We start from the raw sequence: 25,484 nt of genomic DNA, 5'->3' as shown, positions 1-25,484 counted from the left end.
ATATTTCTTATTCTCAAGAAAACTGGCCTTATTTTTCCAAGATACCCTTACCTTTACCAATCAGTCTTCTGACTCAAGCAGAATTATTTGAATAGGTCTATTGTTGGAGTGTACCTTGTTCATTTGATTAAAGACCCAACTCTGCTTCAATGCTTTTTTTTTTTGCTTGACCTCTGTCTGCCAATATTGCTGCTTTTTTTTTTTTCCTGATTATCTTCATGGCTGTCCACAGTCCATTTGAAATGATGTAGCTGGAATAAACCTGGGTACTAACCCAAACAGGGAGGATATAGAGAGTTGCATAATGATCTTAATGCATTTAGGCAAATCCTGCATAAAATATTTTGTTGTTGTTGTTCTGCTTGGTATATGAGCAGAAGAAAAAATTTGTAGATATTTATAATAAGATACATATATGAAGGTTCAGCTTTAAAAAAAAAAAGGGACATATACAAGTGGAGGTAGAAAGTGCTATTAATTTGGTTGAATTCCAGTATGTTGTCCCAGTGGCAGAAAACCAAGTTGGATTCATTGACTTGAAGCCTTCTTGGTGATGCCAGGCTCTTTTCTACAGAGTAGCTTAGATTCTCAGGTACTGTTACCAAAGCACTAAGAGCATGTAAAATTAGGAGATCTTTCTATATCTAAGTACAATACGTATATAAAATCTTGAGGAGAACAGAATAATTTTATATATGCTATATATTGCTTAGTTTAACGTGATCACATACTTTGAGATAAACAATTACAGTTTTGATTGCAAAATTATATTTAATATTTTCATAGGCATATCATAGGAGCAAAATACATTTTGGATAATATTCACTGGTGGCAATCATATAGAAATATTTTTAAATGAAAAATTACTGCAAAGCAAAGGTAGGTCTAGTTAGGGCTGAGAAGGAGAGGAAGAGTTCATTGTCTTCCCAAGTCTCAACTGCCAAATGTGAACTTTGTAGTGTACAAAGAAAGTAAAAAAGCAACCCAGTTTTTCATCTTGGCTTTTCTGTAGAGGAAAAAAGCAGAAACATTCAATTTAATTTAGTGAGAAGATCTCGCACACAAACACTGGTCCAAGTTCCTGCAAATGGAAACTGGTTGCCTGGTAATTGGATACAGAATAGTGCTGTATCAAGGTTTAATAATGTATTTAAAATACAAAGTACAGAAATAAAAATTCTTTTCTTTTTTTCCCTTCCAGGTTCTCTGGGAGATGCTAACAAGGGAGGTCCCCTTTAAAGGCTTGGAAGGATTACAAGTAGCTTGGCTTGTAGTGGAAAAAAACGAGGTAAGACTACGTTTCTACATTCAGGTACATAGATCAGAAAACAGTATTGGGGTTTTGCAAAAGACTTTTTCATCTTCTTCAAATTGAAAGTAAGTTCACGCGTATGGAAAGATTAGCAGTAGGAGCTAACACAAAGGGTCAAAGTGATGTTATTCCTCATGAATGGACCCTTTACATCTAATTGTTGCAGCTTCACGTCGTGATGCTGTAGATCAAAAATTGTACAAGTACTGTACTAGTTTCTCAGTCTCAATTGTAAAACCTAGGGGTTTGTTCTTAGTGATGAAAGAAGCCATTGCGTCCAAGGTAGGGGAACAGTTTAACTCCATCTCCTGCGTTTAGGACATCTTTTTACTGGCCGGGAGTTGATATATCTGTAAGAGACCTTCAGCTACTTCAACTTAACTCTCCCAGCAGGAGTCACTATAGTACAAGAAACTGCCGCTTAGATGAAAATTTCAAAAATAAAAGAAGAAAAAATAGTTTAAAAAAAAGAGAGAAATTACAGTTTTGCCACCTACGTTCAACACTACATTGAAGATGAGCTCCTCACTGGTATCGGCAAGGCTGTGGCATAGCTGCAAGCCTCCTCATGCAGAGTCTTTCCATTTCAAAAGCACTTCAGTGGTGTAAACACCGTTTGTACAGTGTCCCCAGCCTCGCTTTTCTTCTTCTCACAAATTGAGGCTTTCAGTTAGTTGGACATGTGAGCGTATATCTGAACACATAGTCCCTTGATATCAAAGACAGTAACTACATTTAAAAAACATTTAAAGTTGTGACTGTACCACACACAGACAAGCATGGAAATCCTCCACAAAGATGAAACCTCCTCTATCTAGACACAGCGGAAGCTTGGGAAACATTACAATGGCAAGGCAGTGGCTGTACAATACAGGTTTCTATTATTCTACATAAACTGTTTCTCAAAATGCTTCAGAGTTTAACAGAGGAGTTAGGTTTCCTCCTCTTAGTTTAATATTTTTTATTGGTGTTTTTTCCCCCTTTATTTTTATTTCTATTTGAGGACTGGATTAATTCCAGTGAGTGACACTGTGATATACCGATTAGTTGGAAAAGCTACACTGAAAGTGTGAAGATTATGAATGTGGTCTTCTACTGCATTTATCAGAACAGGGGGCACAAAGACACTCTTGTAGTTTTGGAAAAGCCTCATACATCATTTTGAAGGGGTAACCATAAAGCCTTCCATCAACAGTATTTGTTTCTTGTGCCTACTACCTGCAGTTTACATCGGGGTACAAAGTAGCATTGGGAATGTTTAAAGAGATCTAGTCACGTGCTGAAAGATGGCAGAGTACAACACACATTTCTCTATAGTTTTCCAGGCCAAAGAACTGTGTAAAATACGGTATGAACAAAGTGTGGACATGACTATTTTACTCATGGCTGAAGAAACCTAAGGGGTGACATTTTCACAGCCAGCTCTTTGCCTGCCAGGTACCACTAACCTGTTGCTACCATCTTTCTTAGAGGGCTGTAGGGGCCATTGCACAGTTTTTGTTTTTTCCGGCCATGACTTGGGTAACATGTTCAGCATAAGCCTTGTAAAAGTCAGCTTGTGCTGCTTTTCTTCTTAGTTTCCTATATCCCAAAGCAAGTGTAAGGGTCAGGTTCTGCTCTCAGTTCAATCTGTTGATATCAATGGGATTGCATGCTTCCAGTCCACAACAGGATTGAATCACTGTTGAGCCAGTCCTCCATTTTTTGCACTGCAAGGCTCTTGTTAAAATCAGTGTGGGACTGAGGCCAAAGCGTAATTGCATAAGGTGAAAAATCCCCTTTGCAAATCCTGAGGCCAACAAGTGATGTAGATTCTGATGATTCTGTATGGATCTCTTTTGACTCTGTATAATTTCAGTGTTATTTTATTCTGGTAGAGTTTCTGTATAATTTTTTTAAGGCAGAAATGAAAGGCATGAGAGTTCAGATTATACTAGGCATGATCTCATAATAAATGCCACTGAGAAATATGATCTTTATTATAATATGACACTTTTGAAACCTGCTACCTCTATATTACATATTATATAGGTGACATTCTGCACAAGTGAGACAAGTGGTGATTGCAACTGATTGTCCACTGTCTGGAACAGTGAGGGTTACAGAAAATACTGCAGCAAGACTAGCCAGTGTATTTTTAGGCTAATGACTCAATCAGAGATCAAGCACCAGTACAACTTGTTTATGCATTGTACAAATTTCTATGTATTTCTTGCACAGAAACCTTTGTTATTACATTATTAAGTTATAATCTTAAGTTATTACATTATTTTAATAATCAGACTTCTGCAGTGCCCTGCATCTATATCTCATGTTTCCAATTCTCATGGTGTTCAAATGCTTGTGGAGCATAATTTTTTAACTCTTTACTCTTGGCTGCTGTAAGGCTTTGCAGGTTATGCTGCAGCAATATGATGGTAGAGTTCGACACAACTTGCTCTGCTTTGCTTCTGAAATGGCAATAGTAGGGCAGATCAAAGGGTCTTCCTGGTAGGTTGGTCTGAACAGGACTGTAATATCTGGTTCTCACCTGTTAGAGGACAAGGAACCTTTTTCCAGCTTGATCCCTCTTGAGGAGTCCATTTGGACTCATTTTCACTGAAGAACTGTTTTTTTAATCTACATTTTTTTGTTATTTATTTAATATGAAACGTCTGCAGTCAGTAAACTGTGTTAGTGAGAGCAGAGGGATCTTTGGGTGTAATATTGTTGGAAGCACTTGCAGTCAACTGGAGAGTGTGTGTGTATGTGAGAAGGGATTTGCTTTTAGGCTTTCCAGTCTGGAGGCAGACTCTTAGGGTAAAATCCTCTAAGACTGACTGAGTGAATCTTTTCATGGCTTAAAACTCTCAGCAAATGAAACCAAACAAGCTTCAAACTAATTCTCTGTAGTCAGTGGTCCTGGCTATAACCAGCAACTCGTTGTCTTCAGTCATTAGGAAGTATTTATGAGTTCACTGTGCTCTGGGAGTGCTTTCCGAGATCTGCATGTTCTCATTAATCCTTCTGGCCACAGGCTCATGAAACATCTCTTGTGTCATGTAGAGCTTCACCTAACTCTTTTTAACTCACTTAATGTAATCTATATTTCAACCATTTGCGTGTCAAAACTGATTATAGTATTGTACAGCTAGATCATCTGTGTGGGAGAAAGGAATTAAGGCAGGCTATATACATTATGCCTGTCTTGACAAGCATCTTAAAATAACATGCAGCAACCTCCACAAACTATTATGTTTTAGTATTAAAAGCTGTTTGTTTTTAGTTCTTCCCTGAGCTTTCTTAAGGAACTCCATTTGTGCATTTCTTACACTCCTTTCTTTTAGGTCTATTAAAAATTAATTGTATGTCTTGCTAGTGTTAATAATTTTGATTTTTCTTTCTAATATGTCAATCCTCATTTTTTATATTGTGTTTTAAAGAAAGAATGTGCTTTAATTCTTTTAATCGCGTTGCTATTATAGGAAGTCTCTTAGTAGCAGCTTAAAGGGAAATGCTTCCAATAACTGGTACATTCTCTTTCCATTAGAGATTAACCATTCCAAGCAGTTGTCCCAGAAGTTTTGCAGAACTGATGCAGCAATGTTGGGATGCTGATTCAAAGGTAATTTAATGTGTGTTTGATTTCTAACCCCCCAGCCTTGTTTTGCAAAGTGCATTAGTATTTCCGTGGGGAACAAGTCTGAGCTGACACCATTGATGCATGCTAAAACACATTTCTTCACAAAGATAGCTAGGGCTGGGGTTTTTTAATGGGTTTATATATTTGTACGTAAATGTCTCTCACTTTTAATCAAGAGCCACTGTGCTACTTACTAACTTACCTGACTACTAAAGGCAATGACGGGAAATATGGTAAGATGGCAAAAGTATAGACATTTTGGAGCAAGTGGAAAAATGGTGGGGTTTATATTTTCTTTCAACAGTTAATATTTGATCTTTCTTGGATGTATGTGAGCATCATGTTATGAAATACCTATTTCAGGGTCCAATTTTGATGCCATCCTTGTGTTGAAAACACAAATATAATTAAAGAATAAGTTAATCCGTAAAACATGGGTAGCAACAGCAGCAACACATTCTGAATTGACATTAAATCTTTCCTAATCTGTTCCCTTAGGACTTGAATGATGAGCTTTATAATGACTATACTGTAATAATATGATAATAGCAGTACTGTTTAACCATGAACACAGAATAAAAAGTTAAAGAGCCAAACCATTGTTATTATTAATCTGCTGCTACAAGGAAGGAATTAAATAGAGTATTTAGACAGTAAAAGCTTTTGTAGGTTATGAGAGTTAGCTTCTTTAAATGGACTCTGCTACCATCCTGTTTTATGTAAAACTGGCTGGAAAGAGCCTGTGGGCATACTAGCTTTATTACCAAGGATTAACATCCATTTCCTTTGCTTATGAAAATATTCGAGACAGGAAAGGATAGTTAAGCAGAGGAAATTATGCTCTTTTTCTCAAGTCAAGGCACCAGCAAGAACTTTATTTCTTTAAACTCAGGAGAAAGCTAGCTACTACTTCAGAGAAACCAAGATCAATTCTAAGACAAATTACAGCATTTAGGTTCTCTAAACTAGAACTTTTTATCACCAGAGAGTAGTCATAGAAGAATAATATGAGAAAGGAAATATCACTTCTTGGTCTCTCTTTTTTAAGCAAGAAGTTGCTTTCCTACAGAATAGATCTGGAAGACTGAGATCCATCAACATGTGGTTTCCACATGAACAGACATTTAATTGTCATTCTCTTAATAACTCCCTGTATCCTCCCCACAGAAGGGGAGGAAAAAATGCTTTGAGTTTTTGAATCTACAAGTAGGCTGTTTAAATTCTAGGTCAGTAATTACTGAAGAGCACTTTCAATGACAACTACTTATCTTTAATAACTGCTCCCAAGCGTCAGTATTGCTACCAAAGGCCTCAGAATAAGAATTACTGGGGCTTCTTTTCTGTAATTGTAGCACATACTAGATCAACTCACTCTCTGCCTTGCTTTAGCCACAAGGAGAGGGAGGGATCTTCATATTGTAAAAGAAGGATGCTTAACCATCAGGCTAAGTTCTGTCTGCCGAAGTAATTCACCTGGGTGTGGGCTTCTGGGAACATTGTTCCCAGAGGCATCTCTGGATTGTGTGCAAAGAGCGAATCTCATGTGAGAGGGGTTTTTTTGACAGTCTGCTCTTTGCTAGTTTTTTTCGTGGAGCTCTTCTTCTGTTAGGCAATTATAAATACTTTGTTCACATGACTGAAATGGAGTAATCTCTGGTCACAATTTGGGCATGTGACTGACTTATTCAGTCACGTGTTGGGAAAAGATCACTACTTACAGCTCTCAAAATGCTTTGATAAAAGGCTGTGTGGCCTGCATGAGCCAAAAGATGGAGCACGCTCCTCTGAAATAGTGCTCTGTGTAACATTCCCTTTTTGCCAGGATTAGCTTTAGAAAATCAGATCGTTGATGCATGAACTGAAGGTCAAGCAGAGGTGAGCTCGAGGATGTCAGCTGCTCAAAGGCAGTTGCTAAGGTGCATACTTTTAGTCCACAGAAAGCATAAGGTAACTTTTGGTGGCTTAACCCTGAGAAAAGAGGGATGTGCATTTACTGTGGGGCTAAGGAGTACACTTGTAGAGCTGCTGCAAAGCAGCTGGAGTGTCAGATATGGCTCACACCATAACTTCTTCATGGGAATGGACAGAGTTATTAATATTGCTTTGAATTCTTACGAATTTCATGATACGTGGAGAAAAATGTCTGTAGTTCATTGCTCCATGTGATATTTGGAATGGTAGTCTTTATGCAATTTAAACTGCTAGGTGAAATAAACAGCTCACATGTTAAAATTTCTAACAAACAAGTTGCTTTTGCTTGGCTACTAGATTGTAGAAACAAGATTGCTCATTACTGGTGCCTTTGTTTACTGGGGTTGCTTGCTTTTGAAACATAGGTGAATGATTCTTTCTCATTTCATCTATTCCTTCAGTTTATCTCCACATCAAAGATGTTTATAAATTACTGAGTATTTTAATGGAAATCAGAAACCTGGGAACAGAGAGAAAGCAAGAAATGGAAGTCATATGGATTAAATATCCTGGGTTTATGCAGACCTATTCAGTAAGAAATACTGAGTGGAAGGAAACAATGAAAACATTAGCCAGAGTTATTTCTAGAGGGGCATGTATTTTAAAGGTTTCAGTATGAGGCATCACAGATATAAAGGGAAACAGTTTTCAAAGGCGACTCATGCCTGGATATTTTAAGAATCTCTTATAAGGACTTTCTAGAAAGTACTAAGCAGTTATCCACCAAAAATAAGACTTTTTTTTTCAAGGTTTCTCAGCTCAGGCTCCCAGTTTCACAAATCACTTCTTGCCAGTTTTAACCACTCTGTACTTAGAGTGTGTTTATTAAATCTGAAATTACCCTTTCCTAGGGGCAAGAAACCATCAGCAAAACCCACATGGCAGTGTAGGCTTGTCTTCCTGTCACCTTTGTCTCCACAGAAAGCTGGTACCTGTAAATCTGGCAGCTACAAAGCTGGCAGGGTAGCTGCTGGCTGTTCGCAGATATTGCACAGCCAGAGATGTACAAGCTTTGACAGTACTGTGTGACTCTGCAATTGTTCCAGCTCCAGTTGCACAGCTCAGCAGCTCCTTTGCCTGTAATGTAGGACCCACCAAACATGTGGTGCTGCTCCTCCCAAATCACTTGGTTGGTCCTTTTGCTCGCCCTTAGTAAAAGCCCTGTTCTCTGTCATTATCTTCACTCCAGTTAGTGCAGACAGGCTTGACAATAGTGCTGACTGTGCTCACTTAGTGTCAGCCCTGTCTTATACTCGCTAGGGTACTCCCCAAAAAAAAGGAGCAAGCAAAACTTATGAAAGTGTTTTGTAAAATAATCCTGAACAAGCCGTAAAATGTTGTAAGTAATGCAGCGTGGGGATGTTTGCTCTTGGTTTTTTCCTGAAAATAGAATTAGTTTAGTTCAGGCACGTTATACACCTTCCAGTCTGTTGGACAGGGCGTAGCAGTAGCAGTACCTTGGTGTATTGGTGGAGAGCCACCATCTCCTGTCTGGCAGCTTCCTCTCCGTTTGGGAGGCTCTTGAATCACCTCAACAGTTTGTGTCTTGTAACCATGTGGTTACAAGAGACGCGACTGTAGCAACAATAAGGGTGTGAGGGCAGTTGGAAGGTTCTTCTGTCACAAAACTGCACTGGAGTTGTTGTCCTTGTTGGTGCCAGGGATGGATTTTGTGATCTGTACCCCTGGTGCCGCACACTCCCTGACTGGGGAAGTTTGGGCTCTTCCAGGGTGCGTTGAGAGGATCTACTCAGCTGTGTTTGGTCCAGCAGCATCATGCATGTGGAGGGGAGGACTGCTGCCTCCTACAGCTGCCTGTAAAGGCAGGGTGACCCTGCTGGATTTCCATGTCAACAAGTGCTGGTGAACAGGCACCTGTTGCCAGGCGTGCCCAGGTTGCTGCTCCATGGATGCTGCGCTGGGGGCCAAAATGCATAAGCACATAGGGGGCTGGGGCAGGTGTGTCTGTTGCAAAAAAAAAAGCTGTGTAGCTCATTCAACTGCCCATTGCCTGAAATCATGGAGATGGACCAAAAAATGACAGACAAAGCCTCCAGTTACAGCTGAATAGTGCAGCATTACAGTATAAGAGAGCTTGTCTTTTTTTTTATTTTGCATTTGACACTTTTTCATGCTGTTTGACATTTAAAATAAAGAAATTGTCTTTCTTTCATAATGTGGAAATCACTTGGATCTTCCTGAGAGAGACACCTCAGCATTGTTCCTAATTGGTTTTGTGCTCCCAAATTAAAATGCACGTTTTAATTGCGGCATCTGTAATTTTAGCAGAAATGGTATAATTAAAGGCGCGATAGAGAAAGAATGTGCATCATCCTCTTATTATGTATCTACATTTTGTTTCAACCTTTTGTCTCAACCTTGTCTGGGGTCTGTCAAACAGACTAACAGAGTCAGCGCTCTTTCAAGAAACACATTTAACTCTGGCTTTTTCAGTTTTCAGTTATTATCCTACTTCATAGCTTCCCCTTGGGACTAAGGGGAAAGTAGAAAATACAGAAAAGTTTTAACTGCTCTTTGTGATTAGTGAGCACAGTGGGTGCTGGATGGAGAGCCCTGAACAGAAAGTTCAGTAAATGAGCCCAGGATAGAAGAGCACAGACACCACTGATACGAGCTTAGCTGCCAGGTGAGGCATCCTTACCTAGCCTCAATCTTCACTTCTTCCCTGGCTGCTCTGTGGTGTAGCTAAAGTGAGAGGTTTTTCTGAAAAGTCTCTCCTCTGCAAGAGGGGAACTGCAGCCAGAAAACCGTTTTTGATGAGCAGCTAAATAGCTTGTTCACACACTGAAGAGTTTGTGTTAGTACCTGTAAAAGGCCATCTCTCTAATTGCCAGTTGCTGGTGGGTCCAGCCTTCTTTATTTGGCAGCATTTTCCTTCTTAGCTTGAGAAAAACTTTGGAATTGAGAATCTAGATGATTATTGATGCTACTAATGTTGTTTAATGCTGTTTTACTGGTAGACATGAAAGACTAAGCTAAGGCTCGAGTCCTGCTAGCCTATGACTCTTCCCAAACTGACCTTTTCTTTAATGGGAGAACAAAAAAAAAAAAAACAAACATGTACAAACTTGCAGTCCTCTTGTAGGATTGCTGTGTTCAGAAGGGAGCATTGCAATTTCTGTTGCTTGTGGTTTTTCAGTTGAAAAATTCCTGCCCATATTTTTAGTAGTTGTATATAGATGCAAATGTTCTGTTTTGTTTTGGTTTTCCTTTGTCTTCAGAAAAGGCCATCTTTCAAGCAGATCATTTCAATCCTGGAATCTATGTCAAATGACAGCAACCTTCCAGACCAGTGTAACTCATTCCTGCATAACAAGGCGGAGTGGAGGTAAGTTTCCTTCCTCCCGGGATGAAATGATGTGATTTTACCTTGAAATGGGTATGAACGGTCTTTTCAGAAAGACATCAGACTCCGATGATATATTGGCAGCAAATATGTGTGCTTGAGGTATTTTTAGAATGTAACTTACCTTGTTGTTTTTCAGGAATGCCCAGAATGTTGCGAAACTTGTATTAGGAGCCAATGCACTTAGCTGTACCCTCTATTTATTATTACACTGGTTTAGGTATCATGATATTTATGGTTTTGTGATTCACATCTTAAAACCAATTATGAGTTTCCAGTCAATAGTGCAGGGGCAAAAGAACTCAGATATATGTATGACTGATGCAATTTTTGTAGGAAGTGTATAGGTGATGTTAATATTAAGACCAAAAAAAGATAAAGGGCATAAAAAGCCTGTTTCAAGTCAAGCATGTATTTGTCCTCGCTTGTATGTGTTCTACCATTTCTTATGCATTCTCTCCCGTGTATTGACTGTGTGTCCACGCATCCAGCATACGGTCAGGCCAGCTTGAGCATATGATCTTAGCTATTGCTAATTGTTATTGTTATTCATAAGTGGCGATAAATGGAGATGAGCTTTGAGAAAATTTTATTACATGACAGTTTTACAGTTAAAGTTCCAGCCTCTTTTTTGGTATGGGCCAAAACTTCAGAAACCTATCCCCAAAGCTTATTTGTGGGTTAGAAAACTTGCTGCTTTGCAGTACAGCCTTCTGTTTGGGAAAGAAAATTGAAAGCAGATCTCCACAGGCAGAAGAGTTTTGCAGATGATCATGCCTCAGTCTATATTAAGAAGCATTGGCCCTGCGCCAAGCAAGCGGGGAGCAGAAGTACTGAAGGATTCCCAGCCTGCAGGCATCGAAGAAACCGGGACTGGGTGGAGGATGGGGAAGAGCACATGGAAATGGGGCTTGTGTCAAGCCCGGCATCCCACGTTTCCTCCGCTGCCTTCCAAGGAAAGGCAAGGCGTAGAGTTTTAATGGGACGAGTGGAAAAACTGAGCTGGCGATGGGACGCCCCCGGTCACATGGCCGGGTATAAATAACCCGGCCCGGGGCCGGTCCTGCCCTGACTCAGCAGCGCCGGCGGCGGCACCGCGGCCCGGGACGGCCTGCGGCGGCACCGCGCCCTCTGCTGGCGGCAGCGCCGCGCTGCGCCCGCGGCCCGGCCCTCTCCCTGCCCCGCTCCTTGCCCCTCTCCCTGCCCCGCTCCTTGCCCCTCTCCCTGCCCCTCTCCTTGCCCCGCTCCCTGCCCCGCTCCCTGCCCCGCTCCCTGCCCCGCTCCCTGCCCCGCTCCCTGCTCCGCTCCCTGCCCCGCTCCGGGCCCAGCGCTCAGTCCCGCTCCCTGCCCTGCTCTCTGTCCACGCTCTGCCCCACCGCCTGCGCTGCGGGACTCCCCCCTGGAGCGGGGTCCGCCGCAGCCCCGGAGAGCAGTGTTCAGAGTGCCCTCTTACCAATATCCGGCTCTCGAGTGTTTGCCAATGATTTTATCTGTGGCGGTGCTTTTACTGCTTTATCAGTATACTCTCTTCCCCCCAAATCCGTGGTCTAAGGCTTGGGACAAATGTTGGGTATTTCAAGGAAAAAAACTTGTTTCATGTCCAAGGTTGTTTATGCAGACTCTGGGCATCATATTGTGGTTTTGATAGTAGACAGAATACAAGCAGGGTTGAAAGAAAAATATCCCCTAGTGAGGGGCTTCCCATACACCCCTACATTGTAAAAATATTTTTAAAAGAGGAGCAAGTGCTCAAATGTCCTTAGGAAAAAGCAAATACCTACTTAAATCTTGCCAGTATAACAGAATGAAAGCTGTGCTAGCTGGCACTTGGTAGCATAGTTCTATTCTTTTACTTAATCAGTTTATTTCTTGGGGTGTGACTCAGGTGGCCCAGGTTCTTCTTGCAAATTTTATTTTGATGCACCTAACTTACTCAGGTGGGGAATGTCTGAAAAGGTGTTAGTGAAAAGCCATATAGAAACAAAACGCTCTTTGGCACTCTCAAGTAACAGAAAAACTTCTTACTATGGGGACTTGTGTTAAAGATAAATTTGGCATTTTTTCTGGGATAATAAACAACTTGGAGACAAGGAAATATGAGAGAGGAAATACAAATTCCTGATGGGACATGATTTTCCTGAAAGCAAAGATGATTTCTGAATTAAACTGAAATGAAAACACAAAGTACAGAAGGAGCACAAGTTGTGTGGGGAGTTGTTTGGAAGCTGGGTAAGAGGGCTGTTCTCCAACCCAAATTCTGGTAATGGCTGCCTTCCCTGATGTGAAAGCTGTGTCTATATCGAGGCATTCATGAGTGTGAAGTCAAATTAACAGAAAGTATGCAAAAAATATGCCACCTGAAGTAGATGAAAGATGCATAAAGTGATCCCAAAGGATAAACTAAAACAGACTAAGACTGTTTCTAAAAACAATTGCACCAAAGTTAACATGTTTTAACTTCTCCACTGAAAAATCTTTTCTTTTATTCGTTACTTCTTTTTTTTTTCTTTCATGTTTTTTTATCCCACAGTGATTTGCAAAGAGATAGTGGAACGAGCAGCAGGGAAAGAATGAGATGTGTTACCACAAAATAGGGAATTTTAATGAAGGCTGGCTTTTAGAACCCTAGAGAAGGGTGGGCTTGGGAAAAGCAAAGGTTATGCTTGTTCCTTTGAGGGACCTCTGAATTAGTGATCCAGATACTGCACTTTCACAAGGATACTGCACTTAACAAAGCAAATCAAAGCTCAGACAAGATGGATTACATTTTTTCCCACTCTTAAAGAAAGGAAAGCTGAAGTTCTTTCTGTATAGACATGCACAAACTGTATTTGTAACAGCAAGTAACTTCATTGTCACTAACTGGCTCATGTGAAAACTGAGAGTGGGCTGAGTCTATACATGACTGGTGGAGTTTATAACATAAATGACACTTTGACCTATCTATAATGTGGTTTCATTTGAAGCATTCTCTGGTCCTGATTATATTAATAATGCATTTTAATCTGTTTGTTCTATAATTTCCATAAAATATTTCAGTATCATATTTCCTAAGTGTTCTGCACATTTTTATTATTTAATTGAATAGGGATACTGTCTTATGCCTGAGTTGCACAGATCTGTATTTTTAAGTTCATATTCTGTGATGTTTTTGGAGCTCTTTCTCAAGTCACTTTTATTACAGTAGAAAAAAATTACTGTTGAAGTAATGATGTTCCAATTCAGTGAGAGATCACATTTGTCTGCAGTTAATCATATATACTAACTGCATTTCTTCTTCCATCCTCTCCCCACGAGCGGCTGTTCTAATGATTAAAATAATTTATTAATGATACTTTTATTAGTGTATCAGTAGCAATTCAAGACATATAAACAAATGCCAGTCATTGTTTTTAGTCTGTGAATGTTTATCATTATGGTTTCTAGTAATACAATATACGTTCTTCAATGTCACAGAATGAGATTATTCTAGAGAAGCCAGTAAACTCAAGAGTGCACAACTACAGAAGCAAACAAATCCACATGCCCTACCATGTGTAATGTTTCAAGCTGCTTCATTTATGGAGTAAGACTCATTAAGTGGGCAATGTACGGTAGCTTTCTCTTTAATTACACAGTTTCATCATACAGTGAAATTATTTTTCAGAATGCAACTGTTTTTGCAGACTGACCTTTTATTATAAGAGAAGTTTCTGTCTAATGAAGAGACGTAATTACAGCACAAAATAGACTTTTGACACATAGAAAACTATTGTTACCAGGACTTCCCTAGCTCAGAATGTTATTTTAAATGAGAATGTAATTTACATATTTTAAAAATTATAAGTTGTGTGTAAGTAGTGGTGATGACGAGAGACACTAAGAAAAGCTGCACTTGCAGTTGTCCTCAAAATGCTCTGTAGTTCCCACAGTGGATTGCATAGTATATGTTGCACCTGCTGGAAAGGGTTTATGATAGGGAAATGAATGTTTGGAGCAGAGTCACTTTCTGACCTTCTCTCTGGTGCTTTTTTGTTTTATTCCCTTATTGTCTCTTTATTAGGATTTATCACCACTTTCTACCCAGCACAGAGATCAGTCTTGACCTTTGCATGCCTAAATACGATAGAGATTTTGCTTGAAATCTGAAGCATGATAATTAAGAGGGGCATTTGTTCTGACCACCACATCGAACAGCTCGCTCAGCAAGACTCAAGTGTGATAAATGTCTTTGCCCCCAGGTGGCTGATTTTTGCAGTAGAATTAAGCATGGTGCTAGAGTTTGCAGTAGGCTTTGCTAGTTATTCCAGCTCTGAATCCTTTCACTGTACTTTGTAAGCATTGCTCTCTGACGGAGATGTCTTATTAAATTGAGAAATCTGTAAAATTTGGAATATATATATTATTTCATTTGCTTAAATAGCAAATGGTTAGGTATGCAATTTTCCCACATTGAGAGCCCAAACTCTTTTAAGTTGATCGTGGAGAAGAGCTTAATCATTCCATGCTAGGACAGGAGATTTACAGAAAGTAATAATTCTCTTTCCCTACCCCAAATAGAAATGGCAGCTAACTCTGTTAGTCCTTTTATTTTCTTTTTGAAAACATCAGAAGGAGCATATTTTGTTTGCAGTGTGTTTATGCAGGAAAAATAATGTGAAAGTTTGAGCAGAACATTTGGCCTTGTAGAGTCCCAGTAGCTGTCTCCAGAGCTCTCTTTAGGATCTCTGTCTCCTTAGGAGCTAGCTTTTTCTAGGAGGAAAACAAAATACTGGGATTGACTCTTCCCACAACTGTTTCCGAAGACTAGTTGAAGCAATAGTCAGGACACAGGTGGCAGGCAGTGCACAGTCTCCCAGACAGGCACAGAAATGGTTCATTAAATGCAAATACAAGCTCTGATACAAATTGGAGTTTTTTCTTTGGTTATCCCGTGAGCAAAAAATGTGTCCGAATCTGATGACAGAGTTGCTTTTCACCTTCTAGTATACACCCGTGAATTCGTAGTGCAAAGCTTGTTAAATTCTCTTCCAAGAGCGGTTCAATTCATGTGTTTAAAAGATGCTGTCCATCAGAAAGTTTGTCAAAAGAAACCACTTTGCTAAGGGAGGTACGTGCAGTGAAACCAAGTAGAGATGCTATCTGAAGCTTCTCAGAGTACTGCCTTCATTTCCTACCTTTAATATTTTTCATACCTTTGCGTGTACAGTGAGAAGTGGAGAAAAATAAACCAAATCTTTTTCACAGCTGTTCCTAACTTGAGAAGCTTGTGTTTGTAACCATTTGCAGGGCTGGGTCATATCATGGTTTGTGTTCTTGCTCTTATATTTTCACCTAAAGGAACAGGAGGTTAAGAGGGAAAAACACCCCAGTACTGCTTCTGTGCATTTGAGTGCAAGTCTGAATAGTATTTATGGCCAAGTTATAAACCCAGGCAAATGGGCTTCTTGGACTGCCCATAATGTGTTGCTAATGTTTCATGATGTTGAGGGGAAAGAAGGCATTTTCATTTTTTAAATATTGTTATTATATGGCATTTTACTCTTTTAAATGTTATTTTTCTTCAACTGAAGGTATTGTGGTTGTTTTCAAGTATAAACATTGCAATTTGTTCTTAAAGCTCTGAAAGACTTTGCATTTGGTAATTAAATGAACTGCTTGAGCTAGTATTGTACTTTTCAGCCTTTCAGATTTAATTAACATTCAAGTGGGAATTATGAACAATTTATATCTGTCAGGAAAAGACAAGACGTAACAAATTGTCTCTGTGCAGATGTGAAATAGAGGCAACCTTAGAGAGACTAAAGAAACTGGAGCGTGATCTGAGCTTTAAAGAGCAGGAACTAAAGGAACGGGAGCGACGTTTGAAGATGTGGGAGCAGAAGTTAACTGAACAATCAAATACTCCTGTAAGTAGACAATAATTCAACTTTTCATCTTGTGTCAGAAAGTGTTTGGAGCTTTGTCTATGTAAATCTCAAAACACACCAAGGAAGTAGTGCTCCAGTTGTCCGTAGTTGGTTCTTTGGGCCAATTAAAGTCCATTTTATTACATCACTCCAAATAACAATACTTTTTAAAAAATTCATCAATACATTAGATACCTAGTGTTACTGATAGTTCATACTGGGACATGGGCACTTTAAGTAGTGTCCTATTGGTTCATTTAGAGTTCTCAACTTTAAAAGTTGTTTGCATTCAGTAAATTGTTTTTTTCATCTAGAAAGTTGTTGACTTTAATGGATGAAGGATTTGGTCTTAAATGTAAGAATGATTTGTATCTTGCAGAAGGCATCTTAGGAAACCTATGTAGATTTTTTTTTTATTCTGTTCTTTTTCTTTGAGAAGCAGCAAATTTCCGTTCTGTGAAAAGGGGGTCAAAGTTTGAAGTGTTAATTTAAGGTTGTGTTCATAATTATAGTTAACATAACTTTCACTGGCCAGTTACCAGCTGTTAGAATTGCTACATTTTTATTAATAAATTGAACAAAAACCTTCATTGCATTATCTTGAATTTCTTAATGAAATGTGATGCTCTTCAACCACTGATTGGCAGAGGGAGGACCACAGGGTTAGTGCATGGCGAGACATATTACAACAGAGTTGTTAAAAAAATACTGATACCTGCTTGTTTTTGAAGCACTAGCCAAAGCAAGTGATTGCAGTAGCATATGATTTTACTTATGCAGTTTTACCCTACTTGTAACCTTGATTCCAGCCAGACCCATTTACATATGACTTGTTTTCAAGGCATAGCTTATTGCTGTTGTTTGAATGAAGTTGCATTTATGTTCCAGCTGTGAACATGCAGTAATGAAATAATGAAGGATGAATGTTTTCCTATGTACAGATACTGTATGTTCTCAGTAGATATCTATATGTCTGCTTTAACGCTTGCGAGCTTTCAGTAACTGAGCTGTGGGCCATCCTCCATTCTGAGCACAGCATGAGACACAGCCTTAATGAGCAAACCTTTTCACCAGCAAGGCCCTGGGGTTTTTATGCTGTACTTGCTTATGACTTGTACTTTTCACTTAGAGCTAGCATTCCTGAAAGAATAAAGCATTGTGCTAAGGCCTATTGTGCTAAGCATGAACTATCTTTCTGCATAACATTAACCCAACTCTCCTATTGCATTTAAATACAATTTCTTCTAATAGAGAAATATAAGTTTGTTTTTTCTACAGATCTTAAGTGAACTGTTACAGAGAACAGCTTTAAAAAAGGCCCTTTTTTTTTGAAAAAAATTGACACACTGGCAAAAAATGGCTTATGGAAGCCGGATTGTCTTTTTCATAGCAAATGAAGTTCTACAAAGCACTGGTTACATGTACAACTATATTTTAAATTTATAGCTTTAAACCATTTGGAAAATATCCCTGGGCGTTCTGTTTGCAAACTGTAATCCTTAAGAGTCAATCGTCTGTCTCCCTCCATTGGTTCAGGCAGTGTCTGCTCACCAGTATCAACCTGGAGGGTTGCAATGGGGAGCTGCAGTGCTTGATTTTAAACTACCTTGACTGTAAAAACAGTAGTAAAGATATGGCAGCCAGAGCTATGACACAGCTTAGGGTGCCCACTACGGATAAACCTGGTTCTTAACCAACACTAGGCCTTGTTGTGTCCTAGCTGGTACTCTTGTCCCTGCTCTACGTTCTGCGGTCACCTCTTTGGTTTGCTCTGCAGCAAAGACCAGAGGCCAGTGGTATGCAGGAGGAGAAACTCAAACCAAGTGAAAGGAGGACAGCAAAGCTGTCTCTGCCACTTGATTCTCCAGTGTTGTAGGGCTGGTAGGAGCTTCATCCTGCATGGTAGGTAATTATGAGTGGCAGGCTGCTCCTGCTCTAAAGAATAAAGTATAGCTTTACGCACTTCAGCATGAGAGAAGGGTGTGGCCAACATTTAGAAATGCTTCTGTGAAAGTAGTGTTTCTCCCTGTTCTTGTTTTGTCCCTGTTTCTGCTGTATATTATACAAAAGAGACCTTTGAGTCAGATCTTTGCAAATTCCTTTGTGCGGATCTCCAAGAGCCTCTAGCACAAGGGAATCTGGAGCCTTTTGGAGGAGTAAAATATATCCATAGCTACAGTGAAATGGGAGATTTCTTTTGAAAGAGGACCTGACTTTAGGAAGACAGTGTTATGTAGCTAAGCTGAACCTCTTATTTAGAGAAAGACAGTGAGCAAGACATGAAATCTATATGCTCACCTGTGGTGCCCTGTTACCTGCAGGTGATCATGTAAGAACAATGGAATTTACAGAGATTGGTGGATCCCAGCCATCTCTAATTGTCTCTTCATGATAGTCACCCTATGAAATGTGACACCAAAGGCATGTCCTGTCCCAAAGAACTCTTTAAGTTCTCCGGCTAATGAGATGGCAAAATATGGAGGAAGTAAAATGATTATAACTTGCAAAATTAACCACAGTTATGGCCATTCATAGCTTACCCACTCTCAGGCATTGAACAGTCAGTGACCCAGAAATGTGTTCTAGTGGAAAGCTGATTTGCAGCTTTGTTGATTTTTTATTTTTTTTTTAAATAGGGTTTCCTTCCCATATGTCAGGGAATGCTCTTCTAAGGATCTAAAGTGACCGTAACTACCTGGGAAGGAATTGTGTGTGATGTGGCTAGATCTGGTTTTTAAAACATTACTTCTTTTTATCATAGGAGCTTTTGGTGTTCTTAATCCAGCTACTGCTCTGGTGATGGTGTAATTGGGGTTTTTTTGTACAGCCAGGTGTATAGAAGCTTAGCTGCTGGTTCTTTCATCACTTAACTGTAGGATGCATGAAGACTATTTAGGGCACCCCATTTCCCCAACTTCTTAGTTTTATTTTTGTTTCTTAAACTCTGATCACTAACTTTTGTTAACCACAATGCAAATAGAAAGTCTGTGTAAGTTGGGAAAACTCGAGAGGAACAAAAGACAGATATTGTCTTTTTTAATGATAGACAATTAGTCAGTGTAAGTGGTTTTACCAAGAAATGGGCAGTCTTTGAGCAGCCTGGCCATGAAACCTCTTGTATTACAGACCAGGGCATCACCATAATTACCGTTGTAACCTGTTGTGACCAACTGCCATTGACTTTTTGGTCAGTTTTCTGATTAGATTAAAAAAATGTGAAAAAACCATGAATTTTGGGCAGGTAGTTTTTGCAAACAGCTTTGGAAAGAAAGGCCAGTTAGGTGTTCACACACCGCTCCTTTGCTGTTGTTTTAGTAGTTAGTTTAATTTAGGATGGACTCCTGAGTCTTTACTCCCTGTGGAGCACAGGCAAACCTGTCACAGAGGTTACTAGCTTGGCCACTCTGAAGAGGCATTAGTCATTATTTAGCTGGAGAGAGCACATCTCATTTGTTATTACAAACAGACTGGGTCAGGAGAATGCCATTATCTGTAGGTGAAGGTTATATCAGTAGAGATCTAATGTGATGTACAAATGGCAGATAGCTATTGATATCACTAAAAAAAAAAACCAAACCCAAAAAAACTAAGCTGAAGAGCCAGCCTAAAGCAACCCCTCTTCCCCTGCCTGCTCATCCCTGGGACAGCTTGCAAAAGGTGCTAGTGCAGTCTGGATTCCACTGTCATTTGCGTTGGTGAGAGGCTCATTTCTGATTGTGACCATTGCAGGGTGACCCCTTTCTCTCCTTTTGAGCATACACTCCAAACCAGTCTGCTACTGCTTTTATTTCTGATATTTGGGGGCTGCTACTTCTGCGCCAGACTGCGGGAGCTTGTTTGGGTTCTCTGATCTTAACCTGATTTATTCTTCAATCCTGAAAGGTTCAGTTAAGCAACTCACTCAGACTTCTGTTTTATCCACATCGTCTTGGGAGCCAGTCTACCTGGCTGGGAACTGTCATGTTCTGTTTTGCATTGTACAAAACGGAGGATTGAAGAGTTTGAACCTTCTTTTGTCATGAGAGCTCTGCTACCTGTGGTTCTTGCCATGCCACTCAGTGATTTTGCACTTTGATTTAAGAACAATGACCCCAGAAGGACGCTGTTTTAATGAATCCTTACTTGATTTCCATGTTTAGATTCACTAATCATATGCTTTCTGTTGATTGCCAACTAATACGGTGGTGACTTTTTCCTTGATTTTTGAATTGGTTCTAACTTTCACTTTTGCTCTGTCCTTTCCTCCTTTAAATAGTTTTTCTTACCTCTTGCTGCAAGAATGTCTCAGGAGTCTTACTTTGAATCTAAAACAGAGGAGTCAAACAGTGCAGAGATGTCTTGTCAGATCACAGCAACAAGTAACGGGGAGGTAGCTGGCATGAACCAAAGTCTGAAGGCCTTGATGATGACGGGCTTTGGGGATATCTTCTCTCTGAACCAAGCAGGATCTGTCCTGCATTCTGGAATGCAGATAAACATGCAAGCCAAAAAGAATTCTTCTAAAACCACCTCTATGAGAAAAGGGAAGAAAATCAACATGGCTTTGGGTTTCAGTGAATTCGACTGGTCAGATGACGATGATGATGATGATGATTTTGACGACACAGATGATAGCGGTGAATGAAATAAGTTATAGAATTAACCCTGAAATTGTTTTAGCAAAGCAAACCAATAAAGTTTTAGAACAAGAATCCTGTCAGTTTGGTCTGTTTAAATCCTGTAAAAGAACAACAAAAAAACAACAAAAAAAGTGAGATGTTTTCTAGGCTGAGCGTGTTTCTGTGTAGAAAGACATGTTTTTGTTTAGATTGTGCTGACTTATTTCTGCTTTGATGAAATTTGGAACTAAACTTTCCAAACTAATGGAGATTATTATTATTATTTTGAGAACCATGATTATATCTATAATTCTTGATGCCTGATTACAGAAACTATGGCTTGATAAACTTAAGATCTGAAAACACTGGGAGAAACTTCAATGCGTTTAATGCCATTTATGTACTTCAAATTTTTCTTTTGTGTTTTTTGTCATTTCCCTAACCCCCTCAGTTGTCAATTATATGCATATACTTGTACTTCCAGATTTGCTATTCTCTACAATCCATTCTTTCTTACTGTTGCAGTGAAGGGGTTTACTGTGTTTCTAATTTAAAGCCTTTTTCAAGGCAGTATTGTGGGAAGTCACTAATAGGTTTCCAGGAAGAGAGAAGCTTGGGGAGAAGAGAGGGGTTAGCTAAATACACAGTTTAAAAACTGAATAGCAGCAGAATCCAGATAATCCCTATTAGTAGATGATTTGTATAAATGTTCTTTTTCCCCTCACGTGTACATGCATGTGTATATAATTCACTCTAGCAAAGCAAACTGCAATCAGTCCTCTGCATCTATTATCAGATATTGTGATCTAGAAGCTAATTTTCGGTTATGTTGATGTAAATCCAGGAAGCCTCATTAACTTTGATGGACTTATTCTTATACCTGAGAGCAAAAATCAATGTTCGTAAATTTTGATTCTGTTGCATCTCCTACCGTTAGGTAAGGACTAAGGGTACCCTTAGGTAAGGACAAAGAGAAGCCACTATGACATTTCAGGTTGGGCCTTACTACTGTGGCTTATGTGAAATTCTCTGTGATGGCAGTAATGTGAGGAATATTTACTAGTCTCTGCATACCTGTTTTTTGCAGCTAAATCACTTTTAAAGTATTGCCACTGCTGTTATGGCTTACTGTAAAACTGTGTGTGTAACAATCTGCTGCAATAATTGCCTGCCAGGCACTTAGGTTGAGAGCAGTGAGGATGTTTCTCCTGATGACCCCTTTAGTGGTGATGCAGAAGGAGGGAGGGAAGCCAGTGCGAACACAGATGCAGGTTAGAAAGGAAGATGTAAAATATTTGCCCAAGGAAGAAGGGCAGCATTTCAAAAGAAAAATGTTACTGTGCAGTTCAGTAGTAGTGGGAATAGGCCATCAAAATTCTATTCTCAATTACTGGAGGGGTTTCTTTTATGAAAACTTCTGGTTTTGAGTGGCCTCTTTAATTATAGGCTTGCCTGTTACACAGCTCTAACCTACGTATCATGGTGAGTGTTTTGTAGATAGCTTAGAGAAAAATGGATGCATTAGATAACAGCAGGCCTCAAATCATTACATGCTCACTCGACAGAATAAAAAGTTCTTTGAAGGAGTTTTTCTAGAGTGGGCATCTCTTTGGGTCATCAGAGAGAATTGTTTTATCCTTAAGCATCAACACTGGTCCGGTAACCTGCAAGGCAGAAAGTGCTGTGCTTCAAACTTCAAACTCAGTTTGCACAGAGTTAGACCCTCCACGATGCTTAACTTCTGTAGGATGTAGTTTAATGTTCTTCCAAACAGTTACAAATCCGTTGACTTGCAGTTAGCCCTCTTGTATCCAGAATGTTTTTTCATAACAAAATTGTACTTTAAATGATGCAATAAATTTATGGAGTATCCCAGGGAGAAACTTGCTCCTTCAACACAGGTAGGGATGACTTCTTAGGTCCATCAAAACAACCTGATTTTAGGGAGAAAAAGGGACATGAAAGGGCAAAGTATGAAATGGAAAGAAGAGCAAAAAAGCTGTTTGCAGTGCAGATTTGTACTATTTTTGTAAGTCTACGTCTGCTAACACCCACAGCAGTGTTACTATTTTTGTAACTGCCACTTTGCACTCAGCAAAATTTGATGGATTTGTGTTGTGTAATATGTGCACTTTAGATCTTAAGATGTGTGTCATTGTGCATAAATTACTGTACCACATAAGCAGTGTAGGGTTGTACAACTGAAAATGAAATTTGGTTCAGTACAATTTAGGATTCAAAAAATCTGTCCCTTGCAGATTTTGTACTTTTTTGGTGTTTGACAGTGTCAGAGCACTTCATGCACATTTCTATTGTATGGCTTTTAACTGAATTTGTAAATCCACTCTTTAATCTTTACAGAAATAAAAATAGTTCTTAAGTAGTATGACACAGGGTTTCATAGTTGCAAAACCACAAGGTCTGTCTTTAGAGTTTTGTGCTTACCCAGGTGTGTAATTTATGTCAACAAAATATCATCAGAATTTGGTAGTGTGCTTGTAGAAATTTCTACTATGTGCTTAGTTTCAGTATTTTTTAATAAAACAAAGATGGATTTTTCCCTCTTTGCCTTTCTTTCCCCATGTTATTTGTCAAAACAAATTAAGCTATATTAAGGGAAAAAATAAACCCTTATAAAACTTCCCCGTGCTTTCAAGATAGCAAAGGTAGTCTCTGAATTGTAGATAAGATGATAACATAAGATGACAAACTCTTCTGATGCAGTTCCCCTAACATAGGGTTATACTTAGGATATTGGCCGTGCTCACTAAAAAAGTAGTGGTATTGATTGCATTTTTACTTTCCTGTGATGACTTTCATGCCAGATGTCTTCAGTTTACAAACCAAAAGTCATATGTGAGAATCAAGCTGTGTTGTTTCTGCCTCTGAAATGCTTTTCACTAGATAAAGGCTTTGAAAGTGGCTCTGGTGGGCAGGTATGGTGGTTGGAGGAGCTCAGAATATTTCATCTTCCACACTGATTTTCATCTGCACTGTATTCCAGTCCACCTTCTACTTGTATCATCACCAGGTTGTATGATTCTCCTCGTTTTTACCCGGCTGCTGTAATGCCAGCATTGACTTAGGTGGGTAAATGGCCTGAGAGAAGAATGGGAAGAATTGACTTTTACTTAAAGATGTGGGGTCAGCTGGGACCAAGACAGGATGCCCAACTCCCAACTCCTTTTCTTTTCCTTCAGCAGTGGAGAAAAAAATGGAAAGGGGACTTAATGGAGGAAAACTTCTGATCTAGTAATTTTTGTGATGGTGACACCATTAATTCCTCGGAGTAGCAAGTGTCTTAAGATATAGTGTTTAGGTGTGCTGCATCCCCAGCCAAGTGTGTGCTGCCTGACATGGAGCTTTGTCCCCTCTAGATGGGAAGGGCTTCCTGGAGGTGACATCTGGCGCAGCCTCTTGTCGTACAGTCATGTTCTTGACTTGTCATTTGTTTATCGTTCCAGCGGTTTTCTTAGATGTTGATTCTATTTCCTTCTGGGTTTTAGAGTGTCTATTCTGATTTAAATAATGATAATGATAACGATAATGATTGATGTTGCTCTCAGCAGTAGCAATAAATCCATGGTGTCCATTTAGCTGTTAAGTATGCAGCAGTGTTTCTGTGTGTCTTTAGTGCTGTAGTTCCTTTTCTGTAATCAGGCAGCTTTTACAGGTTTTTAAGAAGACCTCTAACTTGACAAAGGTTTTAACTACAGTCCTAGGTAGAACGTTCAGGTAGAAAAAGTAAGTTCATATAGTAATTTTCACAGCCCTTAAAATGCACTGGTAGGAATCTGGAGGAGGGACCTTTCCCCTTTCCTCCAGACTTCGACTTAGTGTACACTGTAAAATCTGCACAGAGATTTCTGATGTGTGAAGATTTAATTTTAAAACTGTAGAACAAACAACTTTCTTTAAACATTTTATATTGTGTGCTAAATATTCATATGCCTTTTAAAGTCAGATATAGTCCACTGCATTTCTTGCTTTTGCACTACTGAAGAAGTTTTGTACTGAATAGTAGGAGTCAATGCTACTTACACTTCTAAGTTTGAACTGATGGAATTTGAATAGAAAATATTTTCACAGTGTTAGAAAATTTCATTTTCCCTTCTGAAAAAGCAAAGCTGAGCGCAGCACCTATGCCAAGACTCTTGTGCTGTAAACTGAATATATCATTTGTGTGGAACATGGAATGTTACACTTTTGTGTGGTAAAACCTTGCAGTGTCAGTTATTCTCTTTATTGCACTTGACATACCATCTCTTGTTTTATTCACACTGTGGATTTGATTTTCCAGTGTAAAACCAAAGCAAACAAACAAAAAGAAATCATGCAATGTATTAAATTTCCTCAATTGGTGTCATAAACTTTCTTTTGATGTGAACTTTTCCTTTGCTGCTCTTTGTTCCAATCTTCTATTTTGCAATAAACATTTTGACAGTAAATTTTATGCATCTGTGTCACTGTGTAAAATGCTGGTGTTTCAAAACATTCCTTATTGTCTACTGGTTTAAGTCACGTTTTTATATTACTCACTGTGTGACATTTCCCCTTTCTTCTATTTGAAAAAAAAATTTGAAATAATACAGAACATATTCTGCCACTGATTATATTTAAACATGGAGAAAGCTGAAAAAATCCACTGTACAACTAAAAATGTAATATTGGACTTCTACATTAAATAATTTGGTTGTACAAGTTATCATACCAGGCTCCTCCTGCA

General features: G+C 39.2%; 1 protein-coding gene across 9 annotated transcripts in view; it reads left to right on the top strand.

Annotated features, from left to right (window-relative positions):
- The window catches only part of MAP3K20 (mitogen-activated protein kinase kinase kinase 20), a 96,206-nt gene that overhangs the window by 39,452 nt on the left and 31,270 nt on the right, over positions 1-25,484 (top strand). For 8 of the 9 annotated variants that reach the window (XR_004357957.1, XR_004357954.1, XR_004357956.1 and 5 more), the window contains exons 8-11: positions 1,202-1,288; positions 4,842-4,916; positions 10,148-10,254; positions 16,025-16,160. Coding sequence is in view for 4 of the 9 variants with exons in the window: in XM_032692855.1 (XP_032548746.1) it covers positions 1,202-1,288; positions 4,842-4,916; positions 10,148-10,254; positions 16,025-16,160 (405 nt within the window). In the remaining 5 variants the exon portion in view is untranslated. Of the gene's footprint in view, positions 1-1,201; positions 1,289-4,841; positions 4,917-10,147; positions 10,255-16,024; positions 16,161-20,415; positions 25,212-25,484 lie in introns of those variants that run through there. The other variant, XM_032692856.1, reaches the window with a different exon arrangement.

Source organism: Chiroxiphia lanceolata, chromosome 7 (assembly GCF_009829145.1).
Source record: "Chiroxiphia lanceolata isolate bChiLan1 chromosome 7, bChiLan1.pri, whole genome shotgun sequence".
NCBI classification, from domain to species: domain Eukaryota; kingdom Metazoa; phylum Chordata; class Aves; order Passeriformes; family Pipridae; genus Chiroxiphia; species Chiroxiphia lanceolata.
This window is presented reverse-complemented; position numbering and strand designations above follow the sequence as displayed.